Source organism: Heterocephalus glaber, unplaced genomic scaffold (genome assembly GCF_053883595.1).
Source record: "Heterocephalus glaber isolate CG9 unplaced genomic scaffold, H.glaber_assembly_v1.0 deba00001509, whole genome shotgun sequence".
NCBI classification, from domain to species: Eukaryota; Metazoa; Chordata; class Mammalia; order Rodentia; family Bathyergidae; genus Heterocephalus; species Heterocephalus glaber.
This window is the reverse complement of record NW_028258325.1, coordinates 10,414,649-10,439,593: the sequence shown is the minus strand read 5'-3', so window position 1 is coordinate 10,439,593 and position 24,945 is coordinate 10,414,649. Positions and strand designations below refer to the sequence as shown.

Here is a 24,945-nt window from a genome sequence, read left to right as displayed (position 1 = left end):
ATTTTCTTTTTTTCTGTTAAACTGTCTTTTGTTTGGAGACATTCAAGTTAGGTCTTTAGGTAATAAGCAGGATAACAATAGGATCTTGAGAAAGGATTTAAAATAATCACTTCCATCTTGTTAATGTAGTGTATTTTTCTTTATATAAAACTGGCATTTTAAAATTAAAATTTTTTTGTGTGGTGGTTGTTTCAGTAGTGCGTCCCATTGTAAACACCCAAGCTGAATTTTATCCCTGCCCTTTAAAAATTGTTTTCAAAAATTTTGAGACAGTGTCTGTGTATTGCTCAAGCTGGGCTCAGGCTTTCGACTCTCTTGCTCCATCCTCCCTGGGATTATAGGTGTGAGCCACCATGCCTGGCTGCCACACTTGTTTTTAACTTCTTAGTGATTTTAAGATACCTTCCTTTGCTTGATTCATTATGTTCAGGCTGAGTGTAGTTTCAGATCTGTTCAGCTTTGTGTTTTATTTAAGTAGAATAACTGATTATACTTTTGACTGTGTGTCTTTTCTTTTGGTACACATTCTGTTTTCTCTTAAAGAATGTTAATATTCTTTAAGTATTCAGAGTTCTTTTCAAAACTTACTTTATTGCCTGAAACTGGAATTGCTTATGAAGGGGTTTTAGGGACAGCACAAAATATTTCTTTTTTCCTTTTTTTTTGGTTCTGGGGATCAAACTCGGGACTTTGTGCTTTTGAGGCAGGTGCCAGAACCACTGAGCTAAATCCTTGGCCCCAAAATATTTCATATTAACAATTGGCAAGTCTTTAAGTAGCCTAATTGTAATTAGTATATCAAATTCTTAGACTTTCGAATTCATTTTACAGAAGAGTCTGCAGAGGAGTTGACTGCTATCAGCATTGCACAAATGGAAAAACGTTTACTCCATGGCTTAATTCATAATGTTCTGCCATATGTTGGTACTTCTGTAAAAACTTTAGTATTGGCATACAGCTCTGCAGTTTCCAGCAAAATGGTATGTACATATTAGCACTAGCTTGGGAATTAAGACAAATAGCAGTGTTACAGCTTTGGTTTGTTTATTGCTGAGCTTAATTAAGGGAAAAATATATCAAGTGCCTTCCCCTGACTAGGCATACACTGCCGACTCTCATATTATTTTAGTTCTTAGGAAAGTCATTTTTGCATGAATATCATTGCCTACATGTTATGGATGAGGTAACCAAAAGTAGGAAAGGTTAAATATTGTATTCAGATGTTGGTAAGATAGGCAAGTGAGATGAAATCACTGTTGTTTTTTGTTTGTTTTTGCAGTACTGGGGGTTGAACCCAAGGCCTTAGAGCTGAGCTACATCCATAGCTCTTCTGAAAAAAATTTTTTTTCCTTCAGATTTTTGAGGTAGAGTCTTGTGAATCATATTGCTTCAGGCAGTACTCAAATTTGTGATCTTCCTATCTCAGCCTCCCAGAGTGCTGGGATTCAGCCCTGCACCATCCTAAGAACTGTTCTGTGAAAATTTGTCTTGTGACTTCCTACATCAGTGTGTCATTGGATACTTCTTAAACATGTCAGTCTCAAGCCACTCATGCTCGTGTGTGTTTGAAATCCTAGTACTTGGGAAGCTGAGGTAAGAGGATTGCAAGTTCAGGCCCAGCCTGAGCAACTTAGCGAGACCATGTCTCAAAATAAGAAAAATAAAAATGGCTTGTCTAAAGGCCCTGAGTTTAATTCCCTGTACTGGGGGTGGGGGTGGGGGTGGGGTGGGGGTTAGACACCCTGGGTATAACCTCATAAGTATTAAAATAAGTTCTCAGGGTTTTGAGCCCAGAATGTATATTTGCAGTGTACTTGTCTTAGTTACTTTTCTCATTGCTGAGACATAATATTGATACCCAAAGTTAAAGGAAGAAAGGTTTATTTAGGTCACAGTTTGTAGAGGTTTTAGTTGGCTGGCTCCAGGGCAGGGTGTCATGGCAGAGGGGGATCACAGAGGAGAAACAGTTCATAGCAGGCAGAAGACAGCAAAAGCAAGCCAGCAACGAACACAGCTCTTTCTATCCCTTATATTTTACCCAGGCTGCTTAGGATGGGCAGCCCTCACCCTGTAATCCCAGTGCCATTGATCTTAGCATTGCACCATAAATCAGTTCCAGTGTCACACACTGTGGATCCCAGCTACCTCCCGAAAAGCCCCACCTATGACCACATGATGCTTTCAGGAGACATCTAAAAACAAGTCATAACATTCTGCCCCTGACCCCCAAAGACTTATATACATCCCTTTATGCAAAAGGCATCTAGTCTATCTCTAAGAGTTGCCCGAGTTTTAACAGTTTTAGCATTGCTGAATAGGCAAGTCTAAAGAGTCTCTTCTGAGATTTAAGGCAAACTTTTAGTTGTAAGCCCCTGTATAAATGAAAAGAATGTTAAACACCTTCAACATTTAATGGCACAAGATAGACATTTTTATTTTAAAGTTATAAACAGGGATAGCAGGAATGGGAACAAAGCAAGATTAAAAGCTAGACGGGCAAACATTAAATCTTACTGTTTTACTTGTAGCATTTTTGGCAATCTGTGGCAAGTTGTGAACTCTAAAGGGCTTAGGTGGCTCTGCCCCAGTGCCATTGACGGTGGTTGTAGCTCTCATGGCTTTTCTCCTAGGCCAGCTCTGTTCCCTATTTGTAGTTTTTTAGATGACCTATATTTTTGGGTTTTTAAAAACTTTTGGGGTCTCTCTTGTACCCTTGGCTTTGTATTTGCAGCTTTATGTACTGTTTGAAATCTGGGTGGAAAACACTTTTTGACCCCATAACCGTTGTATTTTGTATGGACCTAACACTAGTACCTACCATGTGAGCAGGGTCAGGGTCTACCACCAGCTGGAACAGTAGCCAGGCTTTTTCCCCCATTTGGCTGTAGGAGTTGAGTGCCCGTGAACTAATTTTGAGGAACAACTTTTTTAGGCTGCCGCCATTTTGGAATACGGGGTTCTGGGGCTTTTTTTGTTGTTGTTGTTAAATTCTTTTATTGGTACATTTTAGGTATACAACACAATTACATTTCTCATTGGGAATTGTACCTTTACATGATGCATCTTGGTTCTTATTTTTTCCCCATTCCTAGCCCTCCCTTCACCCCCTCCACCCTTCTCTATTTACAGACTTTATTTCCATTTTTTCCATTTCTCATCATTTTTCCTTTCCCTTCTTTCCTTTCCCCTGCCCCTCCCACTACCCCTACCCCTTTGGACCTTTTCTTCCTATTTTGCATTCTCGATTATTCATTCTAATCATTGGTACATTTTAGGTATACAATATAATGACATTCATCATTGGAAATTTGCACCTTTACATAGCCTCTCTTGATTCTTATTTTTCACCCTTGCCCAGTCCTTCCTTCAACCCCTCCATCCCTCCCTATTTACAAAGATTTTGTTCCTATTTTTCCATTTTCTCATATTAATCCCATTCCCTTCTATCCTTTCCCCTAGCCCTCCCACTTCCTTCCCCTTTGTCCCTTTTCTTCCTATTTCACATTACCTATTATACATTTTAGTCCTTATTTACACTTTCAGTTTCTCACACCAGAGAAACAATTCAGTATTTATACATGTGTTTCCTATTTATTTCACTTAAGAGTATCGCCTCAATGTGCATCCACTTAGCTATAAATGTCTCTAATTTCTTATTTTTTAATGGCTGAGTAGTACTCCATTTTATAAAAAAACCCCACATTTTCTTTATCCAGTCTCCAGTTGATGGGCATTTGGGCTGTTTCCAAGTTTTAGCTATCACAAACTGTGCTGCTATGAACATGGGCGCACATATATCACTGTGGTATGATTCTTTTAATTCTTTGAGGAAGATTCCCAGCAGTGGAATAGCGGGGTCAAATGGGAGTTCCAGTCCTAGTTCTTTGAGGTGTCTGCATACTGATTTCTATAGTGGTTGCACCAGTCTACACTCCCACCAGCAGTGGAGCAGGGTTCCTCTTTCCCCACAGCCTCTGGGGCTTTTTTTTTTTTTTTAAAGCAAAGTCTTTTACTTTGTAACTGAGGCTGTAGAGGCTGGAGTCTTGTTGGTTTTTGTGATGTCTTTAGGCTATCTTTTTTGTTATTTTTTGTTAGTATTTTTGGTGACCAGTTTTTGTTTTGTTTATCTTTGTAGGCTGCAAAGCTTTTTTGGGGGGAGGGTTTCTTTTTTTTGGCCAAACTCAAAATGTTTAAGTCATTTTGCTAGGCTCTTTGTTCTTGATTTTTAACATAAATCTGGCTAAAGGCCTGTAACAGTACCCATGTCATCACCTCAACATTAGACTGCCATGAAAATTTTTTTGCCAGATAAATTAGTCTGCTGTCCTTAATCTCACCCTCAGGGAAAGTCTCTGGACACAAGCAAAATGTAGACAAACTTTCTGCCAAGTTTGCTGTAACACACATCTTCTCGAGACTAACAGCCAACGTAGTCCTTTTTTCAGCAGAGACCTCTTGAGCCTGGTCCTTACCAGCAGAATTTTTATCAGCATTCTGAGCTCTGACCAGAATCTCTCATCAAGTATAGCCTCAGGTGTTTTAGCTCTATTTTTTTTTCTTTTTTCCTTTTTTAATGCTGGCATTTTTTAACCTTTTTAAAATTCTTTTTTTTCCTTTTTACAAGCGAGCTCTAAAAGGCTCTTAAACCACATGGTCAGGTATAATTACAGCAATGATCCCACTTCTCTTACCAAATTTTGTCTTAGTTACTTTTTTCATTGCTAAGACAAAATATGTGACACCCAAAGTTAATGAAGGAAAGGTTTATTTAGCTCACAGTTTGTAGAGGTTTTAGTCCATAGTTGGCTGGCTTGAAGGCAGGGTGACATCACAGAGGAGAAACAGTTTATGGCAGGTAACAAAGCAACAAGGGAAGATCACAGCTTTTTTTATTTCTTAAATCTTATCTAGACTGCTTAGGGCAGATAGCACTCACACCTTTAATTTTTTAGCGTTGCACCATGAGTTAATCCCAGCATCACACTCTAGATCTAGCTACCTCTGAAAAAGCCCCACTGAAGTAGGACTGCATGAGGCTTCGGGGGGGACATCTAGACACAAGCCATCACAGTACTATTCAAGTGATTTTTTTTTTTAAACATGCATATAAGTTTGAAAAACCACTGGATTATATTTACAAATAAGTGTCTCTTGCTTCTAACTAAAGGTTTGCAGATCTTCATGGTGATTTTTTCCCCTCCTTAGGTTAGGCAGATTTTAGAGCTTTGCCCTAACCTGGAGCATCTGGATCTTACTCAAACTGACATTTCGGATTCTGCATTTGACAGGTTAGTTACTTTAAAACACTTTAACTGTAATGAATTAGTAGAATTACTCTCTAGTTTCTCATTTACATCATGATAATTTAATCATACTCTTATTTTTTACTGCTAAGTCTTCATCTTGTTTGGCTATAACTTGATAGCAACCTCCACTTCTTTTCCTCTTATCTATTGCTCCCAGCTGATCCAAAACTTCTCTACCATTTTGCCACATCTCTAATCAGGTACTGTGGCTAGGCTTTTGAGCCTTGCTTTATAACCACATGGATTAGTTCTGCAAGTTTTTAAGGTTTCAGTTGAGCTCTTAAGCGCCATTTGGCACAGTTCCCTTCTAATTCTTCATATTTTTTCTGGTGCAGTACCACTTGTTCCCGCTATACTTTTTACAGATTGTACTTTGTTGGATGCTACCAGTTTCCCCTTTAGTCTGTCCCCTCCCTCCCATCCTAGCATTATCCTATTTCAGAGGGAGCAGTCACTCTTCTGGCTGAGGTTAGTCATCTAATTCCTAGATATTGCTTCTTATGTACTTTTCCTCACTAAGCCTTAGATATTCTTCTTTTGTTTGTATAGTACTTCTCCCATGCTGATTATTTTTAGGATAATAAACAATTTTTATCCTTACCCTTCTGCCATCCTATCCTTCGGTTAGCAATACTGTTAATTTCTAATCACTCTTACTATCTTTTTGTATCCTTAGTACCAAAAGTACTGCCTTGTAACAATAAATATTCAGACAGTGTTTTGAGTGACTATATTAGATTTAAATTCTATTTTCTAATATCCTTCTATACAATTGTAGTCAAGTGCTTTTGAAGAATTTAACAACATAAACTAATAGTCTTGTTACCTCTTAATTATAGTTGGTCTTGGCTTGGTTGCTGCCAGAGTCTTCGGCATCTTGATCTGTCAGGATGTGAGAAAATCACAGATGTGGCTCTAGAGAAGATTTCTAGAGCTCTTGGAATTCTAGCATCTCATCAGAATGACTTCTTGAAAACTACTGCAAGCAAAATTACTTCAACTAAATGGAAAAATAAAGACATTACCATGCAGTCTACCAAGCAGTATTCCTGTTTGCACGATTTAACTCACAAAGGCATTGCAGAAGAAATAGATAATGAGCACTCCTGGACTAAGCCTGTTTCTTCTGAAAGCTTTCCTTCTCCTTATGTGTGGATGTTAGATGCCGAAGATTTGGCTGATATTGAAGATGCGGTAGAATGGAGACATAGAAATGTGGAAAGTCTCTGTGTAATGGAAACAGCATCCAATTTTGGTTGTTCCTCATCTGGTTGTTACAGTAAGGATATTGTCGGACTAAGGACTAGTGTCTGTTGGCAGCAGCATTGTGCTTCTCCGGCCTTTGCTTATTGTGGTCATTCATTCTGTGGCACAGGAGCAGCTCTGAGAACTATGTCAGCACTCCCAGAGTCTTCCGCAATGTGTAGGAAAGCATTAAGGACTACATTGCCTAGGGGAAAAGACTTTCTGGACTTAGGGAGTGAGAAATCTGATCAAGAGACTGGGCGTGTACTTTTGTTTCTCAGTCTGTCTGGATGTTACCAGATCACAGACCATGGTCTCAGGTGAGTAACCAGGGTAGTAGGAAATGGACACACTCTCATTCTCATGTGAAATAGGAAAACTTGATCTAACTTACCCCTTTCGGTGCATTTATTTCAACGAGGGTTAACAAAAGTGTTTTATTTCAGAGTGTTAGAACAATATAACTTAAGGTGTTAGTATGAAGTTTCATTGCAGTCAGTTCAAATCTGTTGTGATATATAGAACAATGTAAATTTAATGTTTTTGCAATTTTGATAAATTTATAAATCCTTATTGACGATTTCAAGGCTCCAGTCTGTGAACATGGAATGTCTTTGAATTTATTTGGATTGTATTTAATTTTAGCAGTATTTTATAGCTTTTCAGCATACAGCTCTTTCACTCTGGTTAATTCCTAAGTGTTTTATTTTCACTGATGCTGTTGTAAAATGGGATTATTTTGTTTTTCAGATCGTTACTTGTTAGTATACAGAAATACAACTGAGGAGCGTGTGTTGATTTGTATCCTGCTACTTTCATTAGATCATTTATTCTAACAGTTTTTTTGTGGAATTGGAATTTTCTATATGTGCAGTAGTATCATTTCTAAAGACATAATTTTACTTTTTTCCAGCTTGTACACTTTATTTCTTTTTCTTATTTAATTGTGTTGGCCAGAACCTCCAGGCCTATGTTAAATAGAAGTGGCCACAGTGAGCAAGCACCCTCACCTTGTTCCTGTAGGGGAAGAGTTTCAGTCTTGCACCTATGAGTGTGATGTTAGCTCTGGGTTTTAATAGATGAAGAACTTCCTGTCTACTTCTGGTTTACTAGATTTTTTGTTTTGTTTTGTTTTTATTTTGAAAGTATATTAGATTTTGTCAGTGCTTTTTCTGAATCAATTGAGATGATCTTGTGCAGTTTTTTTCTAGTAAATTATGTTGATTTCACATGTTGAAAGTTGATAAAACACACATGGTCAAGGTGTATCCTTTCAATGTGCTACTGAATTCAGTTTCCTGGTTGTGTCTTCATGTTTACCAATTTTTTCTATAATGGCTAATTACTGATCATTGTTAATCTTATTCAGTGTGTATTTTGTTTTAGGTATTGTATTTTTCATCTCTAGAGGTTCCATTTGGCCATCTGTATCTTTCTATATACACACACAGGTATATACACTGAAAATAAAAACATACAATAATATTTACAAACAAGGGCCAGGTGCTCAGTGGCACTGTGCCTGCCTCACAAGAGCAACGTCCTGAGTTCCATCCCTGGTACTGAAAAAACACCCAAAACAACATAAAATACACACACACACACACACACACACACACACAAAATCCTATACAAAATTAAATATAAATTATATAAACATACATTTCTGTTTCTTTCATTTTGTCCATACTTTCTTTTAAATTGATCTTTTAAAAAATATTTATAAAAGTTTTTAAAATAGATGTTTTGTATATACATATTTAAGATATACAGTATGATGTTATAGGATACATACTTTATAACAGAACAGATTAACTTACCATCATCTCACACAGTTATACATTTTCCCGTCTTGTGGCAAAGCAGGTACAGTTTCACTTAGCAAATCTCTTGGCTATAGTACACTATAATTAACTAGAGTACTCATTTTGCACTATCTTATGACTTGTTCATGTTACATAGTTGCTACCCTGTATTCTTTAACTCTCATTTCTGTGGATTCCTCACTGGTAACCCCTGTTTTATTCTCTACTTCTACATATTGGATTATTGGAGTATTTTTAAAAGATTACACATAGCAGTAGTAAGATCATGCAGTATTTTCCTGTCTGGCTTATTTCATTTAGCATAATGTCCTGTAGGTCCATCTAGGTCTAGTGTGGCAAATGGTAGGATCTCTTGCTCTCCCTCCTCCTCTCCCTCCTCCTCTCCCTCCTCCTCTCCCTCCTCCTCTCCCTCCTCCTCTCCCTCCTCCTCTCCCTCCTCCTCCTCCCCCTCCCTCCCTCCCTCCCTCTCTGTCCCTCTCTCAGCACCCACCATCAGTAGGGCCTACCTCCTAACAGCCCATACAGCTCTGAACATCTGTGTTAATCAGCTTAAGTGTTCAGTCCCCCCATGATTCAGCCAGGAGCCTCTTAATCCAGTTAAGTTTAGCTGGCACAATTCAGGATTTTGTTAATTATTTTTGTTGTTTTGTAGATCTTTTGTTCTTTGCTTCCTTGCGTTATCATTGTCATTTGGTAATTTTCTGTACTGCTAAGTTTTGATTCTTTTCATTATTTGTGTTTTTGCTATAGTTACTCTGTGGTTGCCATGAAGCTTATATAAAACGCCTGAAAGTTATAGTAGACTGTTTTGTACTGATAACAACTTTAGTTACCTACAAAACCTCTAGATTTGTATCTTCCATCTAACAAGTGATATTTTTGACGTAAAAATATACCTCATGTATTTCTTTTTTGTTTTTGTTTTTGTTTAAGACAAGATCTCACGATGTAGTTTGCTATGTAAATCTTCCTATGTAGCCTTGAACTCACTATGTAACCCAGGCTGGCCTCAAACCTGAGGTGATCTGCCTGCTTCTGCCTCCCAAATGCTGGGATTACAGATGTGCACTACCACGCCTGGCTCTTCGCGTATTTTGTAACAACTATTGAGAGCTATTACTGGTTTTTGAGACAGGGTATCAGCATGTAGCCCAGGCTGGCCTCACTGACTTCCATGTGCTGGGACTACAGGTATATGCCATCACACCCAGCTCATTGCTGTTTTTGAATGTTTTGGGTTTTTACCTTTATACTAGATACACTGATTTCTGAAGCACCATATGGCTGTATTTGGCTACCTTTACCATTGAGTTTTAATTAAAATGGGTCTTTTGGTTGAATCTCTTTTAGACATCTGAGTTTCATGGGTCCAGATGACCATATCTATTCCAAGGCTTTGGAGCTTTTTAGTAATTACTTCACTAGGTAAACTTTCTGTCCCCATCTTTTGTAATTCTCATAACATGAAAGTTTGTTCATTAGGTCACATAGGTTGTATTCTCTCTTTGTCATTGTTTTTTCTTTTTCCTCTGGCTGGGTTATTTCAAAAAACCTATCTTGAACCACTTACCAGTCCAATTATTTAAATATAAGATGACCAAAAATTGCGTATTTTAAAATTAACTTTTATAATATAACAGGAAATATAAAAATAACAAGTATGATTGTTATGCAAGCAAGAATTGGCTGGTTATAATGACACCTGCCCAGTGATGCTTAGGATAGTACATAAACAAACGCACTGCCCGAGTGATACTTCCATTCATTGGGTTCTTTAACTCCAAAATTTCTCTTTGGTTCTTCATTATGCTAGCTGTTGAATTTGTCATTCAGGTCAGTTGTTTTCCTGATTTCACTGACTTGTCTATCTGTATTCTCTGATCTCACTGAGTTTCCTAAAGATTATTATATTAAATTTCTTTTTAGGCCATTTCATACATTTTTTTTGGAGTCAGTTAATGGAGAATTATTGTGTGCCTTTGATGGTGTCCTGTTTCCTTGCTTTTTCCTCTTTGTTACGTCCTTGCATTAATTTCTACACATCTGATGGAACAGTCCCCTCTTCTTAGCTTACTCAAGTGGCTTTAGTAAGGAACGATTTTTCAGGGGTCTTGCTCTGCCAGCTGGGAACCATGTGGTGGCTCTCCTTCCAAACGGATGCAGTGCTTTTGCCTCTGTGCAGTGACTTTATTTTAAGATCCATAATAGCAGTGCCAGTGGCTTAAGCTGGAGGAGTTTGTGGTGGCACTGATGGCAGTGTAGGTAGTGAGGGCACTTGGTGCAAGAGCCTTGGGGTTCTCTTTATTTTCCCACAGTGGAGAGTTTTAGCTGAGGGTATCTCTCTTGGTGTCAGGTCTAACACTGTTCACAGGCAGCTGCGGAGAAGTTGGGTTTCAGAGCACAGATGCTCATAGCAGCTCTAGAGTCAGGGTCCTGAGCACAGGGTCTCATGAACCTGTGTGGAGCCCAAGTCTACCCTTTCACTTCATCTTATGTATGCAAATACTGTTTCTATTCTTCTAGGACATACTTTGTTGGACTTTCTCTTTTTAATTAAAATTTAATTTACATACCACAAAATTTACCATTTTTTTTAGTGTACAGTTCTGTAGCTTTAGAATAGTTACATGTTTTTGCAACCATCACCATTATCCAATTCAAAAATATTTTCATCATTTCTAAAAGAAATCAATACTTATGAATAGTTACTCCCCATTCTCCCTTACCTCCAGCCCCTAGCAACCACTAACCTACCTTCTGTTTCTATTGGTTTACCTATTCTAAGATAATACTACTAATGGAATTGTATACTGTACCCTGTAGCCTTTGTGTCTGCCTGTTTTTGCTTAGTATGTCTTCAGGGTTCATGCGTGATGTAGCATCTGCCTTTACTTTGGAGATCCATGGTGCTTAATTGTATGGATGTAGCACATTTTGTTTACCCATTATTTAATGGGTATTTGGGTTGTTTCTGTTTTTGACTGTTAGGAATAATGGTGCTGTGAACATTCATGTACAAGTTTTTGTGTAAACAGTTTTCAGATTTTCAGATGTACACATATAGGAATTGCTAAGTCATGCTGTTTTTGAAAAACTAAAATGGTCATAGGTTTAAAACTTGAGTAATTTTCTTGATAATTTTAACTTGGACAATTTGGTGGGGAAATTATTTATAACTTTGGGGTTCAGAACTTCCTATAAGTGTTGAGTTACTGTAATATTCTTATAAAGGAAATTTTCATAGATGACTTTATTGACTTTTTAGGAAAAATTTAGATAGTGTTTCTGAGTTAAATGTATTTCTGCTTCAGGATATATAAATCTGCTTCAAGGTCAGTTATCAGTGTTTCAGAGAAATTCTTAAAATTTTTTTATTACGTAAAATCATGGCCCAATGGGCCATAGGAATATAAAGTTTTCATGGGTTAATATATTCTGATTGTCGCGTTGTGTCTCTTGCAGGGTTTTGACTCTGGGAGGAGGGCTGCCTTACTTGGAGCACCTTAATCTCTCCGGTTGTCTTACTGTAACTGGTGCAGGCCTGCAGGATTTGGTTTCAGCTTGTCCTTCTCTAAATGATGAATACTTTTACTACTGTGACAACATTAATGGTAATGCCTTTTAACAATGAGAATTTTAGCACTTCTAATAACTTTTATGGTTTCTGTTTGATTTTCTAGAAAATTGTTTTACTTTCCGTTTTAGTCCTTTAAATTTGATAATATTAAAAAATCACAGATGTTTATTACTCGATTTCTCAAAAGGTAAATTTTTCTGTGGGTTACATATTTCAAATATCCATTCTGTCAGATTTTTGAGGCATATAATAGTTTAATCACTTAAAAATGGCAAATTGTTATAGAAATAGTAAAATCCTTAAAATTTTTGGAAATTCCTCCAATTGTACACTAAAGCACTCATTAACAGTATAGAGGAGTTAATCTAGATACATTGATTTCTTAGAGTAATAGACTTATTTTTCTAGTAGAACAATTTTATCAAACATTAATAGATGTAGAAGTAGTTTAATAATATGAACTCTGCAGGAATTCTGGGTCTGGTTCCAGATAAGTCTCACTGAAGACTGCTGAGGGGATAAGGCCGGGTGTTGAGAAAAGGCTGAAATGATTTAGATGTGACTAAAATTTCCAAATAGTATTTTGGAAATTGATTCTTGAACCTGTTCTTAAAATTCATAAGATAGGGCTGGGGATGCAGCTCAGGTAGAGCATTTGTCTAGCATGTGTGAGACCTGGGATTCAATGCCCAGCACTGTGAAAAAGAAGGGAAAAATTATCAGGTAAGTATGATTTGTTCATTAAGCTTAACCTACCCTACTACGAGCCTGTTGAATGTACTTTTTCATAGTACATTCAGTGCCCATTGGGGCATTTGGTAGCTGGTAGGAGAAACTAAATTTCCCAGAAAGATAAAAAGCTGCTGCTTAATTACTAGTAAACAGATCAACCTTCTGTATTTATAACTGGAAAAAATTTAGACAGCTTTCTACTCAGTTGGCTATCTTTTTATCCTGTATACTGTGTCTTTGAGAGAGCCTGGTTCCTTTTAATATGATGGGAGGTCAGCTGAGTTTTTCTCAGGTAGAGCAACTGACAGGAGACAGGAATACCAGAGTGATGTTACAAACTAGGAGGTAGAGAAGTTAGCAAATCTGCTGTTTCTCAGGAAATTAGATTTTCTTTAGATAAAGAGACAGGAGAGCTCTGCTCTCTTATTCCTGCAATCACATTGTTACGTACTGAACTTCCCATGTTCCTGGTATTTCAGCAGAAAGTTGAGCATCTTTGCTCTCTCTTGCCTTCAGTGTGTAATTAAGTAATGATGAAAATGAATGTTATTTTGTTTACAACCAGCTTAAGCCTCTAAAAAAATGTATGCTGACATAATGGAGCATTTTCTGGATGCAGAGGGTTTGAGAGGGGAGTTTTGTGTTTTGTATTTAAACATGAAGTTTTATTGTGGGTTGGTTGTACTTCCTAAGACTGGTAGAACATAAAGTAATCAATAAGCAGTTCGTTTTTGAGAAAAACATTTATACATTACACTTTAATTTGAACATGTAATTTCATTATAGGGTATATTTGGGAATAAATCTCACAATTTAATTTGTTATATTTATTTTTGAATATATAGATATTTTAGGTGATGAAGTATTAGGTTTTAGTTCATTTTATGATCTATCTCGTGTTTATGTGTTTTTAAACTTTTTGAAATAATTTTGATTATAGGATAAGTTAAATCTTAAAATCTTTCGTACTTTGTTGGCATTCGTTTCATCTTAACCTGTTTTGAAAATATAATATTCCAAAGGAGCTGTTGTATTTCTTTTGTTGAATGTAGGAATTTTCTTTTTTGATAAGTGATTGGTAATTTTCAGTAAATGAGCTTTATTTAACTAAGAGATCTGAATTTGAAAAGTTTGAAAGGAAATTGCATTTTTTGAATGATACAGTATTAAATCTCCCTTTATAAGTCATCCAGGCACAATTTGGGAGAAATGAAACACTGCAACAGGGTGACTTGTCATAGAGCTTGTGTTCTACAGTAGCAGCTAGTCGGTAAAGCAGTGCTGGAATACTGTCTTTTCCTTAAGAGGACATTTGGACAACCTGGAGACTGGTGGAATTATATCCAGTTTGCAAGGTGACACTCTTGACACAGTGTCCTTTCAAAGCAACTCAACTTGTACAGTAAATGTTTAGTGAATGCTTGCTTATGGGCCCCCTTTTTATTGTTTTTATTATTATTTCTGAAACTAGTCTGTTTTAATATATGGTCTTAAAGTAATGAAGCATATTTAGGTGGTAGATTATATTATGAATACTTGAAAGTAATTTGATTCAAAATTAGTTTGCTAAAAGATAATCTATATAATTAACTATCAGGTTATTAGCTAAAAAAAGTAAATATGGTTAACGTTAGTCATTAACTGAATAGTAAATGGTTAAGCAGAATGTTTCCTAAACACTGGCAGAGATTTTTGAGAAGATAAAGATAGCCATCCCTTATTCAAACAGTAACTACCTAGAAAAAGATACTGTGCTGAGCATTGATATAAAGTGCAGATTGATTCCTCTAAATGATTTATCATGCCTTTTAAGTTCGAATAAAAAGACCTCTTAACCATAACATTTGTAAAATTCTTTATCATTAAAAAGTGTTAATTGGAACGGCATGGATTAGAGCTCTGAAGAACATTTGAACAATGATAGCAAATAAATTTAATTTGTGCCTATTTGTATTTCAATGTCTATATAATTTATGAATTAAGATAGATTAGCTCATAGCTCTGGAAGTGACAGTCTCAGATGATTTGCTCTCTTGTGTTTCTAATTTAAGTTAAAGAGGAGTCACAGGTAAGTTGAGGTAAGTGCAGAACCACAGCATGAGTAATGCAGACTCACAGCCTGGGAAGACAGTCGTTCTGTAATGCAAGTTGGGGAAATAGTGGCTTTATAGGTATTTCCAACCAATATTTAAAATTACTCCTTAAAAGGCTTTTAAAGATTTTATTTAATGGCTGGGGATTTAGCTCAGTGGTTCTGCCGCCTGCCTCGCAAGCACAAGGTCCAAGTTTGATCCCTGGTACCAGGGGGAAAAAAAAAAAGATTTTACTAAATGATTATGCAATTTTATTTTCTTGTTTTCTTTATTATTCTTTAGTATAGTTTTGTCCTCATATATTAGAACCATTCGGATTCTCTGTCCTCCATTGATATGGAAATTTTCTGGTTGTAATTCAAATATTTAAAGTGAACTATTGTGTATTTTGAATTGTTAGTGTCTTTTGAAGTATAGCTGTTGACTTGATATACTTGGCAGCCTAACATATCTGTATTTCTTCCTTGTTCTCGTTCATTTATTCTTTTTGTTGACCACCTCCTCTGTGATACTGAAAGATCTTAGTATTAATGTTGCTTGTAATTACCATGCTTTGGAAATTGCTACTCACACGTTTTCTACAATATGAAACTAAGTTTAAAACAGTGATTGTCTGCTTGTACTTTTCCCTAGGCTTCAGGAGAATAAAATCCTTTCTTGAAATGTATTGCTTTCATGGATTATTAGGATCAGATAGCCAGTCACTCCTCTGATTGACCTTATGATGATACTGTAGCGTCGAAGCTGTTAAAATCATGGTTATTAGTTAGGTACTTGTAGGCTTCTCTAGATAGATCCTACGTTTACATTTAAAACACCACTATATTCCCTCTCTTGATATGAATCCCACTGGAACTCATATTTGAAGGAAGTGGCACATTTTATGTCAGTGTCAGCAAGAATTTTGTGATGAATAAGGAGATGCTGACAGAATTCTGTTGTTAGCTTTCTACTTAACCAAAGTACATTTTTATATGTACACTTTTCATCTCTTATCTTCCACCACGTCTAGACTCTGAGAACAGGTGACACAGGTGGCCAGAGTGGACACTGAGGATGTTGGCTCCCTGTGTCTTTTAGGTGGGATGGTGAAAAGCTGTGTGGTGTCTGCACCTCTGTGAGTCTCCAGGAGAATAGCTTCCTTGGTCTAATTTCCCTGTGGAGTTCTTTCTCACTTTCCGTTGGAAACCAGTTGTGCACTTCATTTTTCTTTTGTTCCAGCCATCACTTACAGTTTTTCCAAGGCCACTGTAGATTTACTAAAACATTCCTTCTTTACCTTTCTATCATTAAAAAAAGGGGAGGATATGGCTAGGTGTGGTGACACATACCTATAGGCCCAGATACTTAGGAGGTGAAGCAGGATTGTTTGAGCCCAGGAGGTGGGGCCAACCTGAGCAACATAGTGAGAGCCCATCTCTTTAAAAACAACAAATAGAAAAAAACCCAAAAAACAAATAGTAATACAGACATTATGAAGTATTTTGTGATATTTTAGTTTAGAAAATTGAGTCTATATATCTCTTCTTACTTCCCTTAAAAAATTGAGACTAGAATTACATGCTGATAAAATACTAATCAGATACATTTTGGCAAAAACTAGCAATTCAGACATTTCTTCACAGACTCTGAAGGCCAGGGGGATAGCACGGAGGCAGGGGGTGGGGCTTGGAGAGGGCACTGGACGATGAGTGGGCAGAACGGTAACCATGTAAGGGGTGTGAACAGACAGGCCCAGGAGGGGCCGAGGAGGGGCCACGGCCTGGGCACTGCCTACAGGTGAAGCTCCAAGTGAATTTAAAGGGAACCCTGTTAAGACTGAGTGTGGGAGAAGAGTACCCCAGCTCTAGGGTTCCTTATCTGAACATTTCTCATAAATACTAAAATGTACTAAAAAAGTTTAACTTGATTTTGTGGCTCAGTTGACTTCAATGTTGTATCTTATTTCAAGAGAACATAATCTTAACAGAAAATGCTTTGTAAATTTTAAGTATTTGATACATTTGACTTTTAATCTTAAAATGGAATAGATTTTTATTTTGATTAAATAAAAATGGGCTTGTGGTGATTGTATTGAAAGTAATTTTTTTTTTTTTTGGTACCGGAGATCGAACTCAAGACCTTGTGCTTGTGAGGCAGGTACCAGAACCACTGAGCTAAATTACCCAGTCCTGTATTGAAAGTAATTTTAAACATTTTTCTTTGGGGATTTTTAAACATATGAACAATAATATAGTGAATTGTCATGTACTATCAGCCTCTGCAGTTATAAATCTGTGGTCAGTCTTGTTTTCTTCCACACCATACCCATTCCCACACATGCTCCCCATTCATTTGAAGCTGATCCTAGGTGTCATGTCTATTTTAAAATAAAGTATAACTATTTGAAAATGAATGAAAGCATAGACCAGTGGTGGTGAACCTATGGCACACGTGTTATTTTGTTTTTCTTTAAAGACAAAGATGTTAAAGTATGAGTTGTTTTTTCTAAACCAAAACCTCAGTATTCAGGTTTAATTGTAGGGGTTGGCTCTTTGTGATAAATAAGTGGGTTTGAGATTGCGATTTGGACACCTGGTCTCTAAAACGTTCGCCATCACAGGCATAGGCTATTGCAGTTCCACATAATATGTAAAGTTTACTCATTTATTTTCATAAACATTTGTTGTCATTTTCATAGTGAAATAGAGGAACATTATGCTTCAGTGATTAAATACCCTAAGACATTCTCCACTTTCTTTTGTATATGCCATTTTAGGAATACAAAGAAAAGTTAAATTTCAGGAATTTAACAAATAGTGCTATTAGCAGACTTGCCTTCTTTTGCAGTGAAGTGTTGCTTTAAAAAAACAAAAAAATACATTTTTGAGTTAGGCTGGTATTATTCCAGTGTACTGTGGTTTTTCAGTTATAATCCATTTGATATATTCAGCAGTAAAATCATATTTTGTGTGCTTTTAAGTTTGGTCCTTATATGTCACAGTTACTGAGGAGTTTGCTCTAGTGGGCACGGAACTAATTAACTTTCTATTTTTCCATGATTCAGAAATACTGAAAGACTTCAATATAGTCAAACAACCTTTTTCTGCATTTGCCAGCCTTTATAAAAACTGTCATTTACTTAAAGTACTTAACGTTTGAAAATGTGCTATAAAACTTCTTTATTATTTTCTAATTCTCAGTTATGTTCCTTAATGGATCTTTTGTCTAGTATTTGGGTAGCATAATGTGAGTGGAATAAAATGTCATTATTCCACAGATATTTTATTACTCTTCTTTATAAGTGAATCACAATTTTTATTGTGTGTCAGATGTTTAATTACTCATTATTTAACTCAGATTTGGAAAATAATTTCATCTAACCCTACCATGTTTTTTTTCTAGCTATAAATGTTAAATAAAAATACACCAAAATGCTAAGTTTATGTATAGTGTATTTTAAATTTTGTACATCATATTTATTGTAATTGCACAATAGTGAATTATTTAGCTGACCTATTATAGTTTTTTTTCTGGTTTTTGTTTTTCCTTTAATTATATTTCTAGGAATCTATTGTTAAATTAGCCAGGCAGTCCTGCTTCTGCGGATTGCTCCTTTTCTTCTTAAGTTTTTATTTTGTAAGATTGTTGCCAAAAACTATTTCTTTTCTCTTCTTCCATTACATTTTGGACCATGAAAAACATTGGGTAATGTCAGACTGTTACTGTCAATGTTTGTCTGATGAATTTTATATATACCCATTGTAAGATTCTACTTCTGTGATATAAGTTTACTACTGGGAAAGCAAATAAATTTTTTAGCTCTTTCATAAGCCAAATTGTTTTTATACGATTGCTAAGAAATTCTTCCTTTCACACTTGTCTCTTTTCATACAGGTCCTCATGCTGATACCGCCAGCGGATGCCAGAATTTGCAGTGTGGTTTTCGAGCCTGCTGCCGATCTGGCGAATGACCCTTGACTTCTGACCTTTGTCTACTTCATTTAGCTGAGCAGGCTTCCTTTCATGCACTTTACTTATAGCACATTTCTTGTGTTAACCACCCCTTATTGAGTGTGTCTTGTTTTGGTCCCATTTCTTATACTCTCAGAAATCTTAATCTACCAGTGAATTGTACAGTGTTGTTTCTTAGGCAAAATATATTTTTGTTTTAGAAAGGTATTAGGTCATTTCTTAAGGGTGAGAACAGTCTTACTAGATTTCTTTTAAACAAATGCTTCAAAAAGAATGTCACTAATGCATTGCCATTTAAAGTATGTTTTAGATTATTTTGAATTTTGAAAGTCTTTGGGGGTTATTGGTTCTCCTTATGTATAAACACTGTACTAAGCTTTACAGATTGTTTCAGATGTACATTTCTGAAGTTTTATTTTCAAAAACAGCACATGTTGGAAACTAATCTCTTTTCCATAATATTTTTTTTATTTGAACAATTTTAGGGGGCCAATTCAAACACATTCACATATGAGACCCTTTGAGGTTGTAGAATAATTGGCTTTGTGGTGTTAGCTCAGTGAGCTAGCAGAGCACCAGCTTATTTATATTTGCTTTGTCCAAAACCCCTGGTTCTACCACTGCCCCTAAATTGTCAGATTTGAGAGGGATTTTTAATAATTCCACAGCCATTTGAAGAAATGTATAAATAAAATTACTTTGAGGACTTTACCAAGTAATATCTTCTGTGTTGTGATTTTATTATAAATTTCAATCCACGTTTACTTTAGTATAAAATAGGACTAAATATTTTGGCTTTTGAGCTTGTGAAATATGACTCTGCCAGGTAAACAATTTTACACAGGTGAGTAATCCTGAGCTGAATTTTCTTTTGAAGAATGGTTCTTCAGTAGCCAAAATTTAAATCTAAGTTTATCTTCATTACTTGGGAAAAAGTCATGAGAGTGAAACCTACCAATGAGAAAGGGACGTACCGGGTCAATTTTATGTCATGCTGTGTATAATTTTATACTAAGAAGAAAATAGTGCCATGCCATCTTTTTAAAAATAAATATGTGCAAAGCTGGAGAAGAGGAAGTAATCTTGCAGGCAGGTTCTTTGTAGCCCCAGATATTTTTGTTTGCTTGAGGGAGACTAGGAGAGGTATAAACTGCAGGGAGGCACATTGCAGTTTAGGCTATGAGAAAACTGTTCTAGAGATTAGCATGTAATGATGAAGAATCATTTGACGGAAATATAAACGAGAATTTATGAATGCTTTTGACAAAATTTCTGCACTATAGGGGATTGAACCCAGGGCTTCATGCCAGCTAGGCAAGTGCTCTGCCATGGAAGTGTATCCCCATCCTTTTAAAAAATTTTTACTTATCACCATATTTGTGATATATAACGCCTGTTTTCATTGTGGATATTTGGTACATGTATATGACACATCTTATTTCTTTTGTAGGTCCCTTTCCTCACTGCCTTTCCCTCTTCTCTCTCTCTCTCTATCCTCTTCTCATTTGCAGAGGATCTGTACCCTGCTTCCTTTCATCTTCTGTTTTGCTCTTTAATTTATTTATACTTTGGGTTTCTCATATAAGAGAAACTATACAGTATTTAACCGTATGTATGTGATTTATTTCACTTAACATTGTCTCAAGGTGCATCCATTTTCCTACAAAAGCTCAAATGAGAAAGGGTCTTGCTAAATTACTGAAGCTGGCTTGGAGCTTGGTGGATCCGCCTTTACAGAGTCCCTAGGATTATAGGCTTACGCTCCCAAGTCTGGCAGGAACGCTTTTTAATTCAACTAACATTTGAACTAAACACATGTGATAATCAGCTCTAAAAGGAGCATATCCAATGATGCTTGGTTTTAACTTGCACTTTAGTGATTCTCATTTTGATTTCTTTGCTTTTGATATGGTAGGGTAGGGCAGCTGTTACAAGCAGATCTTGACTTTTGAGGTTTTTACCTGTTAAGCTTAAGTATCATGTCTTTTGTGGCAGCACTACCTCCATCCTCCTATAAGTCTAGGTCTAACTGAAGAATAAAACAATTTCTTGGGACTGATTAGTGATAGAGCACTTACCTAGTATATAAATACTCTGGGTTTGACCCCCAGCACCACAAAAAAAACATTCCTGAGAATGTGAAAGGAAATCTGAGCTTACTAAAGTCGAGTTTCATTTTGTCAGGTTCAGTGTTTTATAGTTACTGTGTATTTACTTCCATAAGAAAATCTATATGATTTAAAGTTCACATCATGGACTATTCTGAGAAACAAACCATGGGAATTCCTGTGGGGGAGAGTCTCATCCTGCCCCATACTTCATCTTCTTCTTTTTTTTTTTTTTTTTTTGCACTTTATTCTTTTATTGGTACATTTTAGGTATACAGCACAATTATATTTCTCAATGGGAACTGTACGTTTACATAATGCATCTTGGTTCTTATTTTTTCCCCATTCCTAGCCCTCCCTTCACCCCCTCCACCCTTCCCTATTTACAAAGACTTTATTTCCATTTTTTCCATTTCGCATCATTTTTCCTTTCCTTTCTTTCCTTTCCCCTGCTCCTCCCACCACCCCTACCCCTTTGGACCTTTTCTTCCTATTTTGCATTATCGATTATTCTAATCATTGGTACATTTTAGGTATACAATATAATGACATTCATCATTGGAAATTTGCACCTTTACATAGTCTCTCTTGGTTCTTATTTTTCACCCTTGCCCAGCCCTCCCTTCAACCCCTCCAGTCCTCCCTATTTACAAAGATTTTGTTCCTATTTTTCCATTTTCTCATATTAATCCCATTCCCTTCTATCCTTTCCCCTAGCCTTCCCATTTCCTTCCCCTTTGCCTCTTTTCTTCCTATTTCACATTATCTATTATACATTTTAGTCCTTATTTACACTTTCAGTTTCTCAACACCAGAGAAACTATTCGGTATTTATACATGTGTGTCCTTTTTATTTCACATAAGAGTATTGCCTCAATGTGCATCCACTTAGCTATAAATGTCTCTAATTTCTCATTTTTTAATGGCCGAGTAGTACTCCATTTTATAAGAAAACCCACATTTTCTTTGTCTCCAGTTGATGGGCATTTGGGCTGTTTCCAAGTTTTAGCTATCACAAACTGCTGCTATAAACATGGTCGCACATATATCACTGTGGCATGATTCTTTTAATTCTTTGAGGAAGATCCCCAGCAGTGGAATAGCGGGGTCAAATGGGACTTCCAGTCCTAGTTCTTTGAGGTATCTCCATGCTGATTTCCATAGTGGTTGCACCAGTCTACACTCCCACCAGCAGTGGAGCAGGGTTCCTCTTTCCCCACAGCCCTGCCAGCATTTGTTATTGGTTGATTTCATGATAGCAGCCATTCTTTCTGGAGTGAAGTGGAATCTCAGTGTTGTTTTCATTTGCATCTCTTGAATGACCAGTGATGTTGAACATTTTTTCATGTATTTGCTGTTTCTACTTCTTTGTCTGAGAAATGTCTGTTCATTTCAGATGCCCATTTTTGGATTGGGTCTTTAAATTTCGGAGGTCTGATCTTTTTAAGTTCTTTATAGATTCGAGATAGTAGACCTTTGTCTGAGGAAGAGCAGGTGAAGATTTTTTCCCACATTGTGGGTTGTCTTCACACTGCTGGTGGCTTCTCTTGCTGTGAAGAAGCCTTTTAATAAGAACAGCTCCCACTTGTTGATTGTTTGTGCTAGTTCATGGGCAACTGAGGTTTTGTTCATAAAATCTTTTCCTACACCGATGTCTTCAAGGGTTCTACCTAACCTCTGTTCCAACTGGTTCAGAGTTTCTATTTTAATATTTAGACCTTTAATCCATTTTGATTTTAGTTTAGTGCATGGTGAGAGATATAGGTCTAGTTTTAATCTTTGGCAAGTTGAAACCCAATTTTTCCAGCACCATTTATTAAAGAGGCTATCTTTCCTCCAATGAGGGTGTTTGGCTCCTTTATTGAAGATGAGATGGCTGAGTGTGTCTGGCGTTGTTTCTGCATCTTCTAATCTGTTCCACTGATCCTCAAGTCTTTTTCTTTGCCAGTACCATGCTGTTTTTATCACAGTAGCTTTGTAGTATAGTTTCGGGTTGGGGATTGTGATACCCCCTGCCTTATCTCTGTTACCTAGAATTGCTTTTGCTATTCTGGGTCTCTTCTTGTTCCAAATGAATTTTTGGATTGTTTTCTCAAGGTCCATGAAGTATGTTGCTGGGATCTCAATTGGAATTGCATTAAATCTATCTAGCAGTTTTGGAAGTATGGCCATTTTCACTATATTAATCCTTCCTACCCAGGAGCAGGGGATGTCTGTCCATTTTCTGATAATCATCTTCAATCTCTCTTTTCAGAGTGCCATAGTTTTCACACAAGAGGTCTTTGATTTCTTTTGTTAGGATGATTCCTAGGTATTTCAATTTTTTGGATGCTATTGTGAAAGGAATTATTTGCCCTATTTCTCTCTCAGTCTCTCATTTGTGTAGAGGAAAGCTATTGATTTTTGTGTGTTGACCTTGTAACCAGCTACTTGACTGAATTTGGTTATTAAGTCTAGAAGACTTTTGGTGGAGTTCTTGGGGTCTTCTATATAGAGTATCATGTCATCTGCAAATAATGACAATTTGACTTCTTTTCCTGTCTTTATTCCTTTTATTTCTTTCTCTTGTCTAATTGCCGTGGCTAATGTTTCCAGAACTATATTGAACAAGAGTGGTGATAATGGACACCCTTGTCTTGTTCCTGATTTTAGTGTGAAGGATTTCAGTTTTTGACCATTTAGTATGATATTGGCTGTTGGTTTTTCATAGATGGCTTTTATCAGTTTGAGGTAGAGACCATCTATTCCAATTTTTTGTAGGGTTTTTATCATAAATGCATGTTGGATTTTGTCAAATGCCTTTTCTGCATCTATGGAGATAATCATATGGCTTTTGTCCTTGGCTCTATTGATATAGTGTATTACATTGATTGATTTGCGTATATTGAACGATCCCTGCATCCCTGGGATGAATCCCACTTGATCAGGGTGTATGATCTTCTTGATGATCTTCTGCATTCTATTTGCCAGTATCTTATTAAGGATTTTTGCATCTATGTTCATTAGTGAGATTGGCCTATAGTTCTCCGTTTTGGTTGGGTCTTTCTCTGCTTTGGGGATCAAGGTGATGCTTGCTTCCAGGAATGAATTTGGGAGTATTGCTTCCCTTTCAGTTTCATTGAAGAGTTTAAACAGTAGTGGCAGCAGTTCGTCTCTAAATGTCTTGTAGAATTCAGCAGTGAAGCCATCAGGGCCCAGGCTTTTCTTAGTTGATAAGTTTTTAATTCCATTTTCAATTTCATTGGTTGATATTGGGTTGTTCAGAATTTTTAGGTCTTCTTTGTTCAACTTTGTTAATTCATATGTATCTAGGAATCTGTCCGTTTCTTCTGTGTTGTCCATCTTACTGGCGTATAGGTTCTGGAAGTAGGTATTGATGATCCTCTGTATTTCTGCTGGGTCTGTTATAATTTCACCCTTTTCATTCCTAATTGCATGGATTTAGGCCTTTTCTTTCCTTTTTCTGACAAGGTTGGGTAAGGGTTTGTCAATTTGATTCTTTCGAAGAACCAACTTCCCTCCCGCCCCCATTAACTTTATTAAAAAATACAGTTACATTCATCATTGGGATCTTGTACCATTACATGAGTCTCTTGGTTCTCATTCTTTTTCCCCTTCCCTTGCCCTCCCTTCACCCCCTCCACCCTTCCCTATTTGCAAAGACCTTGTTTCCATTTTTTTCCTCTTCTCATATTTTTTCCTTTCCCTTTTTTCCCTTCCCCTACCCCTCCCAATTCCCCTGCTCTTTTAGACCTTTTCTTCCTGTTACACAATATCAGTTATACATTTTTTAAATTACAATATTAAGATCTAGAAGACATTACCACAGATTTTACAGAACTTAAAGGGATATAGAAAGCATATTACAAAAATCTGTTTTAAAATAAATTTGACAACTTCTAAGAAGTAACTTAGACAAATTAATGAAACTGACTCTAGAGGAAATACAGAAATGAGAAGACACATAAACAAGCCTCAAAAACAGACTTCTGGATCACCTACAGCAACCCCAAAGGGAAAGGAGATGGAACAATCTGATACTTAACCACCTGGACTCTCTGAACTGGCAACAAAAGAGAATCTGGGAAAAATGAAATCAGAAAT

The 24,945-nt window shown here is 36.6% G+C and overlaps 1 protein-coding gene across 1 annotated transcript in view; it reads left to right on the top strand.

The window, feature by feature from the left end:
• Fbxl5 (F-box and leucine rich repeat protein 5) overlaps positions 1-19,452 on the top strand; it is a 47,920-nt gene extending 28,468 nt beyond the window's left edge. Inside the window, exons 7-11 of the mRNA XM_004847258.3 lie at positions 832-980; positions 5,206-5,288; positions 6,146-6,871; positions 11,840-11,988; positions 18,656-19,452. Coding sequence (XP_004847315.1) covers positions 832-980; positions 5,206-5,288; positions 6,146-6,871; positions 11,840-11,988; positions 18,656-18,732 — 1,184 coding nt within the window. The 3' untranslated portion in view covers positions 18,733-19,452. The remainder of the gene's footprint in view (positions 1-831; positions 981-5,205; positions 5,289-6,145; positions 6,872-11,839; positions 11,989-18,655) is intronic.
• Positions 19,453-24,945: the final 5,493 nt, after the last annotated feature.